General features: G+C 41.8%; 1 protein-coding gene across 2 annotated transcripts in view; it reads left to right on the top strand.

Moving 5' to 3' along the window:
• The window catches only part of cmah (cytidine monophospho-N-acetylneuraminic acid hydroxylase), a 79,979-nt gene extending 64,048 nt beyond the window's left edge, over positions 1–15,931 (top strand). The window contains exons 7-8 of one of the 2 annotated variants that reach the window (XM_064324414.1): positions 5,114–5,229; positions 5,750–6,398. In XM_064324414.1, the coding sequence (XP_064180484.1) occupies positions 5,114–5,229; positions 5,750–5,876 (243 nt within the window). In that variant the 3' untranslated portion in view covers positions 5,877–6,398. Of the gene's footprint in view, positions 1–5,113; positions 5,230–5,749; positions 6,399–15,796 lie in introns of those variants that run through there. The other variant, XM_064324415.1, reaches the window with a different exon arrangement.

The raw sequence follows: 15,931 nt of genomic DNA, 5'->3' as shown, positions 1-15,931 counted from the left end.
TTTTCAATAAAATATATTTTATCTATCTTATCTTAAACAGCCAGGGCATGTCAAAACATTAGCAATCACAGACCATCTGGTCCTGTCTCAGTAATCTTAAATTTGTCAATGTTCAGCCACAACCAGTCTCCTTTCCTGTCACAGAATCCCTACAGCTGAAATTAGCTGTCTTTAATGTCAGATCATTGGCTAACAAATCCTTTTTGGTTAATGATCTGATAATTGAAAATAATTTGCATTGTATGTTTTTAGTTGAGACTTTGCTAAACAGCACTACTGGTGTAGCAACGCTGATAGAATGATAGAGGCTTGTCCTCCAAACTATAATTTTTATCAGTCAGTCAGGCAAAACAGGAAGGGAGGAGGGAATGCAGCCATTTTCTCTACACAGTTTGTGTATAATGACATTGACCTGGGTGAATTTCCATCATTTGAATATCTTGCTCTTGAGCTCAAAGCAGAATTGTCAGTGCTCATCATTACATTATATTGGCCACCAAGATATTCATCACTATTTCTACCGGTATTCTTGGAGCTGATCTCACTTGCTATCTCTAGGTATGATAGATTAATCCTGAATGGAGACCTGAATATTCATATTAATAAAAAGAATGACTCCAAAGCTATGGAGCTTGTGAATTTACTGGACAGCTTAGAACTCACTCAACATGTAAATGAAGCCATTCATCAGCGCAGTAACATTCTAGACTTAGTAATAACAACAGGATTAAACATTGATAATATTTCAGTAGTTGAGTGATCTATTTCTAACCATCACTGAGTGTTTTTTGATGCCAACCTAATCTTAACAAAGACTAAAAGGGAATTTTTAGCAGGTAATTAATTTATCAACCCAGGGGGTTAAAAGTGTGGATCTTTACACAGTACAAGCTTCTGTTTGCATGAGCACAAAGTTGTCACATGCCAGCAAGGATGTTTGATGTATGGCTTTCCATCACGTCCAGGGCTACGTGTTTGTCGATTGAGCTGCTCTGCTGGATGAGTATCAAAACAATCAAGTTGCTGACAGTTCAAACAAGCGCATGCAAAGGACACAAGTGGCCTGCTGGCAGCTACGCAGTTATGAATTCTCAGGTCCAGGACAAAATATATTGGGAGGGTTAGGCCCCAAGCACATTTTATCAAAAGCCATTAGGGCTAGTTGTAGCCCTAATGGCTACAACTACTTTGTGGACTTCCTGGACGTGTCCTTCCCCCGACAGAGACCGAAAGACGTTCCTATGAGGAGGTAGGCCTGTTGTAGCAGCCAATAATGTAATAACTACCGTTAATGTAATAACTGCCAATAACGTAATAATTTTTCCGTTCTTAATGTAATAAAAGTCGATAATGTAATAACTGACCAATAATGTAATACATTTTCTGAACCAATAACGTAATAACTTTTTGCATATAATGTTATTACAATAAGTTATTACATTATTGGCTGGTTATTGCATTATTAGCTGGGTTTTTAAAAAAATCATAAAAAAATGTAATAACAGGAGCCGATAATGTAATACTATACTTATATCGCTTTAAGTTTTACTTATTGGCTAAGAACTGTCACACTTCCATGACACTTAGCCTTGTTTCCTCTTTCAAATAGCTGCTCAAAAACCTGACCACACCCGCGCGCGCACACGCACACACACACACCTAGGACGGAGTGTGGCACAGTGGGTAAGGAACTGCGCTTGTAACCGAAAGGTCGCAGGTTCGATTCCCGGGTAAGGACACTGCCGTTGTACCCTTGAGCAAGGTACTTAACCTGCATTGCTTCAGTATATATCCAGCTGTATAAATGGATACAATGTAAAAAAGTGCTATGTAAAAAAAAAAATAAAAAAAAAAAACAAAAGTTGTGTAAGTCGCTCTGGATAAGAGCGTCTGCTAAATGCCTATAATGTAATGTAATGTACTCTCTTTCTAGGAATTATGACTGTTCATTTGTTTGTGGTGCTTGGTTAGACTTATCTCCAGCCCTGCCTTCTAGTCCTTGACCATTTGAATACCAAATGAAGTGCGAGCACATATGTTTGCAAACACAGACTGTCACGGTACGGGTAGGGGGGACCCAAACGCAGAGGAACAAAAGACAAACTCAAAAGGGAAAATTAACAAATACTTTACTAACAACAGGCAATCAAACAGGGAACAAACAAGGCCACAATGGGCAAAAACACAAACTCATAAAAAATCGAAATAAAACAGAAAACAAGAGGAACTCACAAACACGGGCAGAGCAGAACACGGACAGGGCAGAACACGGGAAGGCAGAGCACAAGGAAAGGTCAAACAAAACACAGGCAGGTAGATAAGGTTGAAACAAACAGATGTCGGGAACAAACACAGGCAGGTACATACGGTTTTCAAACAGACCTTGGAAACAAACACAGGCAGGTACATACGATTTTCAAACAGACCTCGGAAACAAACACAAGGAACCAGCACCCGAGTCAAGGGAACAGAGAACTAAAATAGACAAGGGGTAACAGGACACAGGTGAACTCAAAAAACAATCAAACCAAAAAAGGAGGGGATAACAAGACACAGGTGGGAACAATGATGGAATAATGAGACAAACAATAATACAATTAACAGGGGGGAACAGGACACAAAACAGAAGTGCCGCCATCTGGCGGCCCAACAGGGAAAACGCAGACAGGAACACCGGAACATGACACAGACAATTACTCTTATGTCATATAATATGAAATCTATACCTCTTTGAAGATGCTTTGTCCACGAATACAAAGACCACCATCTCTTTTCATGAAAAATGTCATCTTTAATTAGATGTATTTAAATAACTTTTTCAAGCAAACTTTTTCAACCACAGTATTATAGCTATTCAGCACTCTCTCTCTCTATGTATATATACCAAACCTGACTCCTGAAAGGTTACATGAAAATGTATTACCAAATCAGAATCCTTGCCCTATTGACATCCCTGGCTATTTGAATACAGTCATGACAAGCTCAACAAAGAGTCTAAAACCGAAGCAAATGATATCTATAGTTCATTCTTTTTTATTTTTGCCATTTTCTCCAATTTTAGTCGTTATACCAATTCTCTGTGTGTATCACGGTCCTGGTTGATGCGCTATCCTCTGTTGGTCTGGGGAGGGTGTAGACTACCACATGCCTCTGATACATGTAGAGTCGTCAACTGATTCTTTTCACCTGACAGTGAGGCAGAGGTGGGAGTAAGTCACACTTGTGCAAGTCACAAGCAAGTCTCAAGTCTTAACCTTCAAGTCTCAAGCAAGTCCCATGTCACTGTGTTTAGACTCAAGCAAGTCAAGTCGAGTCACTAGTAAACGTCAAGCAAGACAAGTCAAGTCATTGCTCAGGTCAAGCAAGTCACAAGTCAAGTCACCATGAAAGAAGTGCTTAAAACAAGAGAGAAAGGGGCACAATGGCAAGCCATGTCATGAGAAAACTGCACCTGTTAGTGAGTTAGTTAGTTTCTACAACTAGGGATGGGCATGGTTAGGATTTTATCAATACCAATACCACTATTGATACTGCTTATCAATACCAATACTTATCAATACTCTTGTCGATACTTCCTAATTTGGAGTGCAAAATACATGTTGTTAAAATAATTATCAGTACTACTTTTATATTATTTTGGGCAAAAAATATTTAACAAAATAGTTTTGTTGATAAAATGAAACATTGTTTTCTGAGACAAGACATGATGCTGGGACCAATGGTATAGATACTGTAAATGTAATGTGTATCAAGAGAATTTAGTTCTTTAAAAAAGGGACGGTAAACCATCCTTTATTATTATGATAAAACTGAAAGATGTGTTACCAAAGTTATCTTTGTAGGTCATGTTATATACTATATTTTACAGTTTAGAATTTTGCATTAAGAGGTTGAAAGTTGAGCACAAGGGATAATAGTGCCAGTTTGGTTGAAGAAGTTATTTAAATAAACTCGATTAAAGATTATATATTTTTTGGAAAGAAGTGGTGGTCTTTTTTATTTGAGAACACAGCATCTTCAAGAGGTATAGATTTCATATTATACAACATAAGAGTAATTGTCTGTGTTTGCAAACATGTGTGCTCCCACTTAATTTGGTACTCAAATGGCACAGGAGTGTAAGGTAGGGCTGGAGATAAGTCTAACCACAACACAAACAATTAATTCCTAGAGAGAGAGAGAGAGTTTGTGTGTGTGTGTGTGTGTGTTTTCTCAGAGTTAGGACTAAGATTCAGGAGTCAGGATTGGCCTGGTTTTTGAGCAGCTATTTGAAAGAAGCAACAGTAAGGGTAGGCCTATGTGTTATGGAAGTCTGACACTTGATAATAAATAAAACTTATACATAGTGATACAAGTATATTATTACATTATTGGCTCCTATTATTAAATTTTTAATGATTTTTTTAAACCCAGCTAATAATGTAATAACCAGTCAATAATATAATAACTTATTACATTATGTGCAAAAAGTTGTTACGTTATTGGTTCAGAAATTTTATTACATTATTGGTAAGTTATTACATTATCAACTTTTATTACATTAAGAACGGAAAAATTATTACGTTATTGGCAGTTATTACATTAACGGTAGTTATTACATTATTGGCTGCTACACCTGTCCATGTGGTGGAGTGATGATCAACATTCACACTTCTCCCCCATTGTCTGCCCATTTGAAACAGAGAAGGGAGATGCACAGATTAAAATGCTTCCAGATAATTAACAGAGTCGGTGTGATGTGCACAGGTTAAAATGCTTCCAGATAAAGAACAGAGTCGGTGTGATGTGCACAGGTTAAAATGCTTCTAGATAAAGAACAGAGTCGATGTGATGTGCACAGGTTAAAATGCTTCCAGATAAAGAACAGAGTCGGTGTGATGTGCACAGGTTAAAATGCTTCCAGATAAAGTACGGAGTTTGTGTGGTGTCCACAGGTTAAAATACTGTGCTGTTATGTCTTGGGCTGCTTCCAGATAAAGAACAGAGTCTGTGTGGTGTGCACAGGTTAAAATGCTGTGCTGTTATGTCTTGGGCTGCTTCCAGATAAAGAACAGAGTCTGTGTGGTGTGCACAGGTTAAAATGCTGTGCCGTTATGTCTTGGGCTGCTTCCAGATAAAGAATAGAGTCGGTGTCATCCGGTACGTGGTGAGGCATGGCTTGCTGTGGGATAACCTCTACATCGGCTTCCAGAACAGGCTCAGCAGAGATCCAGATGTTTACCACCACCGGTAAGCACCTTCTATTATCCTCCCTGATTGTACTGTAAGAGGTGCATGTGAGTTTTTATTTGAAATCACACCGATCTTGAGATATAATATACACCTAATTCCCATTATAAGTCATTATAAGCACCTGAATACGCACACCTGAGAAAGCACACACTGGAATAAGCACACACCTGAATAAGCACACACCTGAATAAGAACACTCCTGAATAAGAACACACCTGAATAAGCACACTCCTGAATAAGAACACACCTGAATAAGCACACTCCTGAATAAGAACACACCTGAATAAGCACACTCCTGAATAAGAACACACCTGAATAAGCACACTCCTGAATAAGAACACACCTGAATAAGCACACTCCTGAATAAGCACACAGCTGGTCAGTAATACATGGCTTGCTTGAGTGCAGGCTGGATTAAAACTTGACAGGTTTATTGGTGACTGATGCAGAATGTACTTATTCTTCCTGAGAATAGCTAACTTGCTTCCACCTGATTTTCTGTTTTCCGCGAGTTTAGGTTCTGGAACCACTTCCAAACAAACCTGCCTTTAACGGGTCCAGACTGGGACCTTTTTCTCCAGGAGGCGCAAGACGAGGACACTGACATGCAGACTACAGGAAGCAATGGCTGCAACTTATCTTAGATGACTTTACACATCACTCAGATGCATGTAGGCAGAACCTGAGATAGAACACACTAGCAATGGGTGTCATACTGAGAATCGTACAATGAAGATATTTTAATTTAAATCCTTTTTAGTAATATTTATGCTAATTGCACTAGTTATTTCCCCCGTAAATCATTATGCTGCAATCAATATTAATCTAAGTGAATAACCATAACCAATCATCAAACAAAGCATTAGACCATTTTTTCTACATTGACTTTCCAAACTGTAGCCTACATCTACTTGTCAGTGAACTACTGTTTTCATTCTCTTTAGCAAAATTATTTTTTATTTGTCCTTAAACTCTATGTCCTTGACTACTGTTGTTAGTGCACCTCTCTCAGATAAGTTGTGCCCTGATAACTTGAGGATTCAGATCATTTGCACTCGTGTAGCTGTCTCACGGTTGACTGTAATGCATCAATATTTGCTGTGATGTGATTCCCTGACATACGCAGCATATGAATAACTGCCACAGCCTCGTCTCCCCCCCCCCCCACCTGCACAGCCTCTCTCCCCCCCCTCACAGCCCCCTGCACAGCCTCGTCTCCCCCCCCCCCCCAACTGGCACAGCCTCGTCTCCCCCCCCCCACCCCACTGCACAGCCTGTCTCCCCCCCACCTGCCACAGCCTCGTCTCCCCCCCCCCCCCACCTGCCACAGCCTCGTCTCCCCCCCCCACCTGGCACAGCCTCGTCTCCCCCCCCACCTGCCACAGCCTCGTCCCCCCCCCCCCCACCTCCCCCAGCCAGCCTGTCACCGACCTACCTACCACGCCTCGCCCCCCCCACTGCACAGCTCTCCCACCCACTGTTCCCCACTGCCACAGCCTCGTTCCCCCACCACTCACCTGTCCCACTAGCACCGTTCCCCCCCTACGTACCTGTTCCCCATACTCACCATACACCATCACCACCTGTTCCCCATTATCACCTGTTCCGCATTAGCACCTGTTCCCCATTAGTACCTGTTACCCATCACCACCTGTACTCCTTTATCATCTGTTCCCCATAATCACCTATTCCCCATTATCACCTGTTCCCCTTTTATCACTATCCCCATTATCACCTGTTCCCCATTATCACCTGTTTCCTATTATAACCTGTTCCCCTTCATCACCTGTTCCCCATTATCACCTGTTCCGCATTAGCACCTGTTCCCCATTAGTACCTGTTCCCCATTATCACCTGTTACCCATCACCACCTGTTCCCCATTATCACCTGTTACCCATCACCACCTGTACTCCTTTATCACCTGTTCCCCATAATCACCTATTCCCCATTATCACCTGTTCCCCTTTATCACACATTCCCCATTATCACCTGTTCCCCTTTATCACCTATTCCCCATTATCACCTGTTCTCCTTTATCACCTATGCCCCATTATCACCTGTTCCCCTTTATCACCTGTTCCCTATTATCACATGTTCCCCTTTATCACCTGTTCCCCATAATCACCTGTTCCCCACTATCACCTGTTCACCTTTATCACCTGTTCCCCTTTATCACCTGTTCCCCATTATCACCTGTTCCCCATTGTCTCCCACCTGTCCATCTCCATTGACTGACCTGCTCCACTCGTTATTATCTTAGTTACTGCTTAGCCCTTAGTCATCCGCGTGTGCCTCTTGTTATCAAGTCTGCAACCTTCAGCATTTAAGATCCCTTTGTACCTTGCACCTGCTTTTCTTATGAAATAAGTCACCTGACGCCTTCATCATTTTCTTTATATATCTTACACTGCTATTGATCGTAAGTCCGTTTCATATATGAGGCCCCAGGACTGACTGCTCTCACTGTATGTTCTCTTACTTCACTGCTGCCATCTCCAGGACTGACTGCTCTCACTGTATGTTCTCTTACTTCACTGCTGCCATCTCCAGGACTGACTGCTCTCACTGTATGTTCTCTTACTTCACTGCTGCCCTTGGCTGGCGTTGCTCGGTTTTGCCTCGTGTGTATCAGTGCCTGCAAGCCTTCAGCTTTTAGAGCTCTCTCTTTATTGTATCCTGTGTTCAAGCCTGCTTTTTTGGTGGAATAAAGTCACCTGCAACTGCATCATTTGTGATGGAAGAGTCCTTAAACTTGTTACCTAACTTGGTATTCAGACATCTTTGTCTTAGAATGTACTGCAAGAAACTCTGAGGTCTGAAACTTGTTAGTCTCTTGGTTAGTAGACACCTACTGCATAGTTTGAATTTGATGATTTTGTAAAGATTGGGCTCCATTTAAAGGTCTTTTCTGTATCAGGAGGACTTGCTGACTGCTCTCCCGTAGCATGCCTTTCAAAATAATAGTACATGGCGAATGGTTTTTTTTTCTCGGTACAATCATTGGGGAGGATGATTGGGGGGATGGTTTCCATTATTTCCATTATTTCAGTGCTTGAAGCCCCACCCACATTTCCATTTCTGCAGTCTCTCCACCAGCTGATCTGTGACTCCCTCCCAATTCCTGGCCACTAAAGCACCTATTCCCAGATAAACTCCCAGTACTTTAACCCCTGTCTGGCCCCACTGCAAGCCAGCCGGAAGCCGAGATAGGGATTCCCTCCCTCCATGACCCACTTTCCAAGCCCTCACTTTCCCCCCAGTTCACCCTTGCTGTTGAGGCACCCTCATAGGCTATCCTCCTACGCCTGTACATCCTCCCTATCTCTCACCAACACGGTTGCATCATCAGCATATGTCAACAAACGTACTGCCTTAGAAGCACTGGCCCCTGAGTCTTCCACCCCCTTAACCTCTGTCGTGTCATTGCAAAAAAAGGTTCTGCTACTAAGGTATATAATTGACCAGACAATGGGCAACCCTGTCGTATCCCCCTCTCCACCCATACTGGTTAACTCAACCCACCTCCCACTTTGACCAAGCATGATACACACCCTTACACAGCAGCCGCACTAAAGATATAAAAGATGCCCCAAACCCAAAAGCCTTTAATGTGCTGTACAAGTAGTTGTGATCCACCCGGTCAAACGCCTTCTCCTGGTCTAAGGAGATCAGCCCAAAATCCACCTGACCACCCCGTGGCAAATCTATCATGTCTCTTATTAAGAACAAATAGTTCAACATGGAGCGGTCTGGATCACAATACAATTGGTCCTTATGCACCAGCGACGCCAAGTGGGTCTTCAGCCGGTTACCGAGGGCCTTGGAAAAGATCTTATAATCCGTATAAATAAGTGCCACTGGCCGCCAGTTCTTCAATGAACACAAGTCCCCTTTTTTTGGTAGAAGCGTGAGGACTGCCCGGCGACAGCTGGCCGCTGGGGACGACATAGCTTAGGAGGTAAGAGCGGTTGTCTGACAGTCGGAGGGTTGCTGGTTCGATCCCCCCACCCTGGGCGTGTCGAAGTGTCCCCCAATTTGCTCCGAATGAGCTGATCGGTACCATGCATGGCAGCCTTTCGCCGTTGGTGTGTGAGTGTGTGTGTGAATGGGTGAATGAGAGGCACCAATTGTAAAGTGCAAAGAACCCAGAGCCGTGTGCTAAAACAATAAGTTACTCGGACTTCCTCGGGATGAGCAGGCTATTGGGCCTCTGGAATGTTGCCATCTGGACACAACTAAGATAAGGGGAACTGGTCTCTTTGTCTATGGTTGTGGGGGTGTGTGTTGGGGTCATTAAGATCATCAGGCCTCTGGCAAAATGGTGGGGCAACTGTGCCTGACAGTACCACAGTGCCCTTATGTGGCCCCCTCTGTCATTACACTTTTTATTTTCTTTTCTGGATCTGGACTTTAAACCATCTGTTTATCCTATTTACAAACCCCGGAAAACCGTACAAACCATGCACATGTTTTCATTATATTGTATTATGCCTTATGTAATAATAACATGAATTCCATGTAAAATGGTTAAACAAAAGGGTATTTTCATGACAACTGCACCATAATATTACATCCACTTGACATGTTTGGTATGGACGTATTCAGGGAAATTCAAGCAATTGAATGAAATATGTTTCATACCAAATAGAATTTGAAAAAACATAGTTTCAGAAACTCAGGAAAAAACTATCCCAATGGAATGTCATCTCTGGTAATCATCTCCTTTTCCCAATTTCCCCACGAATTGTTTTAACAGCAGCCTCCAAATGGTGGGGGCCGAAATTCCAGATTTGACTCGGCCAGGTTAATTTATGGCAATGCCGCCTAGACCAAACACGGGATTTGGCTTAAAAGGAAGGGAGACAAAGCAATCTAGGAAGATCGTAATCGACTTCCCACATTGCGCATACTCTGTGCTCTGTGTGTAGCTAGACAAGGAAGATCGTAACCGACTTCCCACACTGCACTGTGTTCTGTGCGTAGCTGAACAGGGAAGATCGCAATCGACTTCCCACACTGCGCAGACTCTGTGATTTCGTGTGTAGCTAAACAGGCTGGGTAAGAACTTTTTACTCTGTATTTATGTTTTTAAACCTTATAATTGATTTTGAATTTGAAGCTAATGACCTACCTGCCTGTTCAATAAATTCTTCTTATTTTTAGTACAGCGAACGTCTTTAGTGAGGTCTTCAAGTTAGATAGGCAACCACGATCTGCCCGCTAACGGGATTGGTGGTATTGGTTCTGGTGTTTTGGCTTAAGAGGACCCATGGGCGTTATACGCCGGTTCTTGTCAAATTCGCCTTAAGGAGCCCGATAGATATGCACTGTCCTGGGGTCATAACTATCTATGCATAAAGGAAGGCATGTATTATGGTGGTCCGCCTCCTACCCTCTGGGGGCTTCACCGAACTGAGATTTAACAATAGTGCTAAACCCGGGAGCATATATTGAGGAATGATGGCACAAGATAGAGTCGAGTGTAACCACTCCCAAGTTTTAAATTATAATTTAATATGGAGTCAGATTATCACGAGGGTAAAACCTAGTAACTGTTACGCTTACTTGCTGTGGTCATGGATATATTTGATGTGTTGTTCCGCGCATTTGTGAATATTCTGATGCTCCCATTGGAATATTGACAGTCCGGCGACAGATCAGATATATCTCTGATGACAGCATAGCCCCGTTTGCGAACGGAGAGTAACCAGAATGCTACTGGTCCGTTTCAGGCCAGTCTTAAGCGGGATATGAAGCAGCGCCTTCATATCTGACCCGCGGCGACGGAACCAGTGCATTCTTAAGTGTAATTGTGCCCTGTTTTTACGAACAGAGGAAAAATAACCAACATCTCCGTTTTGACTCACACCAGCCAAAGGAAAACACGCGGTGCCTTCCCCTCCAGCTACAAACCCTCATTGGTCTAGTTGTGAGGTGTTTACAACACAATACACTACAACAATGCTAAACACATAGTGCCACAACTGTCTCACATGGCATCCATTTAACGAGCACCCCCTCCCTGCAGTCTCATCTGCAACTATAACCCCAAGCATGACACACTGAATAATAGCATCCATCTGGGAGTTCATGAAAATATTCTTTCACTGCCAAAAATTTGCATTCCGGCATTGCAACAAGATAAAACCAACAATAGCCTGAAAGTATGCCAATACAGCTGTGAAAAATGCGGGTCACTGAGTAGCAAAATAAAAAAGAGGATTTTTTGTGGAATTATACCATGTCATTCAACAATAAATATCTGCAACCAAGTATAGAATAAATATACAGGCCTACTTTTAAGCCATTTTCCAGGTCTCTGTGATGCTCACATCTGGGGTTATAAAGCCTTAAATAGAACTAAATGGGTCAGGATTGGCCAGATTTGACATCTTCACAAAGGGGTTAAAGATCCGACATGTAAACTGTCTCCAATTTCAAATTTTATTTCCCCTTTCCGCATATTTAAGGAAGGCTCATTAATTAGGGCTGTGTGGGGATTTCCAAAATATACGATCAACATAGACGAGAGCAATGCCATTGGAGGAAGTGTGGCTTCACCCAATGCTTTCGATGTAGGCTACTTGATTATAAGATTGCCTGACAGGCATAGTTGGTCAAACCTGCCCAGTCTGGTGCATCAGTTAGTGAAAAAGATTCTTATAGCATCTTGTGGCAGTCAGTCCGCCTGAGAGGCGGATTGGTCTTGGCTGCGCCAGCTGGTGGAGAGATTTGGGTTGCGTTGGCTAATCAGCCCAGGTGCTTACAGGTGTGCTGCTCTCCACCGTTTGGGGCCGAGACCGGGAGCTAACACCGAGAGAGAAATTATGATTTTCCTTTCGTTTTCAGTTCACCTGCTCTGTAGCTGACCCGCCTACCCAGCCAGGTCCAGCTCCTCCAGCATCCCAGCCGAGGACTACTTTTCTTTTCAGTCTTCAGTGCTTAAAGTAAAACGAAAGGAAAATCTGGGTGCTCAGAAACACTACTACCTATTTACTCTATGGGTGCTCAGGAACACTACTAACTATTTACTCTATGGGTGCTCAGGAACACTACTACCTATTTACTCTATGGGTGCTCAGAAACACTACTAACTATTTGGGGACATCTAGCCTCTTAGAAGCATTTTTTATAGTCCTGCGTGCAACTTTTGTTGGCTGACAGCCGATAATGGGGCTTGGCTGTCTGACTCCATGCCCAAGTGCTGCTTCATGCTTTGAAATATGTTATTGACCAAAGGAATAACAATTTGTTTTGAACCCTCCCAACCTCCTGGCCATTGAAGTTAGGGCAGGGCTGTAGGTGGTATTGCTTGCCAATGCCCCAGGCTCTGCAGAATCTCCGTCACCAGGGCGGGCCAATCAGGTAGAATGCCTGTTTCATAGACACATAGATGAAAAGACAGCTTACATTTACCATTCCCTGTGTACTTTGTTCTGATTGGTTGGTCATTGTTGTCCTTGAAATCTAGCAATAGATGGATGGCTTTCCATCACGTCCAAGGCTACGTGTTTGTCGATTGAAAGAAGAAAGAGAAATAATAACGGCTGTCCCTCCCCCTCTCCTTCCATTTCTGTTTGCGTGAGGGAAATTATCATGAGGAGCGTAAGAGCCCCAATCAGTACAGACATACCATTAGAATGCAGCCATTTTCATTCAGAAACATATAATCTATATCTTTGTGCTTGACAATTGTAACATAGACAAGAAGGTGTAATATCTTATATTTTGACTATGCTACTGATGAATCATGTAGCATTCGGTCTGCTGAGGAAGCACATTGGTCTTGGTCATGGCTGGTGGAAAGATCACACGCACCTGGATTGCATTAATTTATCAACCCAGGGGGTTAAAAGTGTGGATCTTTACACAGTACAAGCTTCTGTTTGCATGAGCACAAAGTTGTCACATGCCAGCAAGGATGTTTGATGTATGGCTTTCCATCACGTCCAGGGCTACGTGTTTGTCGATTGAGCTGCTCTGCTGGATGAGTATCAAAACAATCAAGTTGCTGACAGTTCAAACAAGCGCATGCAAAGGACACAAGTGGCCTGCTGGCAGCTACGCAGTTATGAATTCTCAGGTCCAGGACAAAATATATTGGGAGGGTTAGGCCCCAAGCACATTTTATCAAAAGCCATTAGGGCTAGTTGTAGGAATTATGACTGTTCATTTGTTTGTGGTGCTTGGTTAGACTTATCTCCAGCCCTGCCTTCTAGTCCTTAACCATTTGAGTACCAAATGAAGTGCGAGCACATATGTTTGCAAACACAGACAATTACTCTTATGTCATATAATATGAAATCTATACCTCTTTGAAGATGCTTTGTCCACGAATACAAAGACCACCATATCTTTTCATGAAAAATGTCATCTTTAATTAGATGTATTTAAATAACTTTTTCAAGCAAACTTTTTCAACCACAGTATTATAGCTATTCAGCACTCTCTCTCTCTATGTATATATACCAAACCTGACTCCTGAAAGGTTACATGAAAATGTATTACCAAATCAGAATCCTTGCCCTATTGACATCCCTGGCTATTTGAATACAGTCATGACAAGCTCAACAAAGAGTCTAAAACCGAAGCAAATGATATCTATAGTTCATTCTTTTTTATTTTTGCCATTTTCTCCAATTTTAGTCGTTATACCAATTCTCTGTGTGTATCACGGTCCTGGTTGATGCGCTATCCTCTGTTGGTCTGGGGAGGGTGTAGACTACCACATGCCTCTGATACATGTAGAGTCGCCAACTGATTCTTTTCACCTGACAGTGAGGCAGAGGTGGGAGTAAGTCACACTTGTGCAAGTCACAAGCAAGTCTCAAGTCTTAACCTTCAAGTCTCAAGCAAGTCCCATGTCACTGTGTTTAGACTCAAGCAAGCCAAGTCGAGTCACTAGTAAACGTCAAGCAAGACACGTCAAGTCATTGCTCAGGTCAAGCAAGTCACAAGTCAAGTCACCATGAAAGAAGTGCTTAAAACAAGAGAGAAAGGGGCACAATGGCAAGCCATGTCATGAGAAAACTGCAGCTGTTAGTGAGTTAGTTAGTTTCTACAACTAGGGATGGGCATGGTTAGGATTTTATCAATACCAATACCACTATTGATACTGCTTATCAATACCAATACTTATCAATACTCTTGTCAATACTTCCTAATTTGGAGTGCAAAATACATGTTGTTAAAATAATTATCAGTACTACTTTTATATTAGTTTGGGCAAAAAATATTTAACAAAATAGTTTTGTTGATAAAATGAAACATTGTTTTCTGAGACAAGACATGATGCTGGGACCAATGGTATAGATACTGTAAATGTAATGTGTATCAAGAGAATGTTTAGTTCTTTAAAAAAGGGACGGTAAACCATCCTTTATTATTATGATAAAACTGAAAGATGTGTTACCAAAGTTATCTTTGTAGGTCATGTTATATACTATATTTTACAGTTTAGAATTTTGCATTAAGAGGTTGAAAGTTGAGCACAAGGGATAATAGTGCCAGTTTGGTTGAAGAAGTTATTTAAATACACTCGATTAAAGATTATATTTTTCATGGAAAGAAGTGGTGGTCTTTTTTATTTGAGAACACAGCATCTTCAAGAGGTATAGATTTCATATTATACAACATAAGAGTAATTGTCTGTGTTTGCAAACATGTGTGCTCCCACTTAATTTGGTACTCAAATGGCACAGGAGTGTAAGGTAGGGCTGGAGATAAGTCTAACCATCAAGTTACACAAACAATTAATTCCTAGAGAGAGAGAGAGAGTTTGTGTGTGTGTGTGTGTGTGTTTTCCTGGTTTTTGAGCAGCTATTTGAAAGAAGCAACAGTAAGGGTAGGCCTATGTGTTATGGAAGTCTGACACTTGATAATAAATAAAACTTATACATAGTGATACAAGTATATTATTACATTATTGGCTCCTATTATTAAATTTTTAATGATTTTTTTAAACCCAGCTAATAATGTAATAACCAGTCAATAATATAATAACTTATTACATTATGTGCAAAAAGTTGTTACGTTATTGGTTCAGAAATTTTATTACATTATTGGTAAGTTATTACATTATCAACTTTTATTACATTAAGAACGGAAAAATTATTACGTTATTGGCTGTTACACCTTCAGTGGTAGTGATTAACATTATTGCTCCACCTGTCCCATTGGAGGAGTGAGATGCACAATTCCCCAATGTCTTCCATTAGAAACAGAGAAGGTGTGATGCACGGGTTAAAATGCTTCCAGATAAAGACGAGTTTGTGTGTGTGCCACAGGTTAAAATGCTTGCTAGATAAAGAACAGAGTCGTGTGTGTGCACAGGTTAAAATGCTTCCCAGATAAAGAAACGAGTTTGTGTGGTGTCACAGGTTAAAATATCTGTGTTTGTTATGTGTGATGTGCGTGCTTCCAGATAAAGAAAAGAGTCTGTGTGGTGTGCACAGGTTGAAATGCTGTGCTGTTATGTCTTGGGCTGCTTCCAGATAAAGAACAGAGTTTGTGTGGTGTGCACAGGTTAAAATGTTGTGCCGTTATGTCTTGGGCTGCTTCCAGATAAAGAACAGAGTCGGTGTCATACGGTACGTGGTGAGGCATGGCTTGCTGTGGGATAACCTCTACATCGGCTTCCAGAACAGGCTCAGCAGAGATCCAGATGTTTACCACCACCGGTAAGCACCTTCTATTTTC

This window comes from Anguilla rostrata, chromosome 2 (genome assembly GCF_018555375.3).
Source record: "Anguilla rostrata isolate EN2019 chromosome 2, ASM1855537v3, whole genome shotgun sequence".
Classification (NCBI taxonomy): Eukaryota; Metazoa; Chordata; class Actinopteri; order Anguilliformes; family Anguillidae; genus Anguilla; species Anguilla rostrata.
This window is presented reverse-complemented; position numbering and strand designations above follow the sequence as displayed.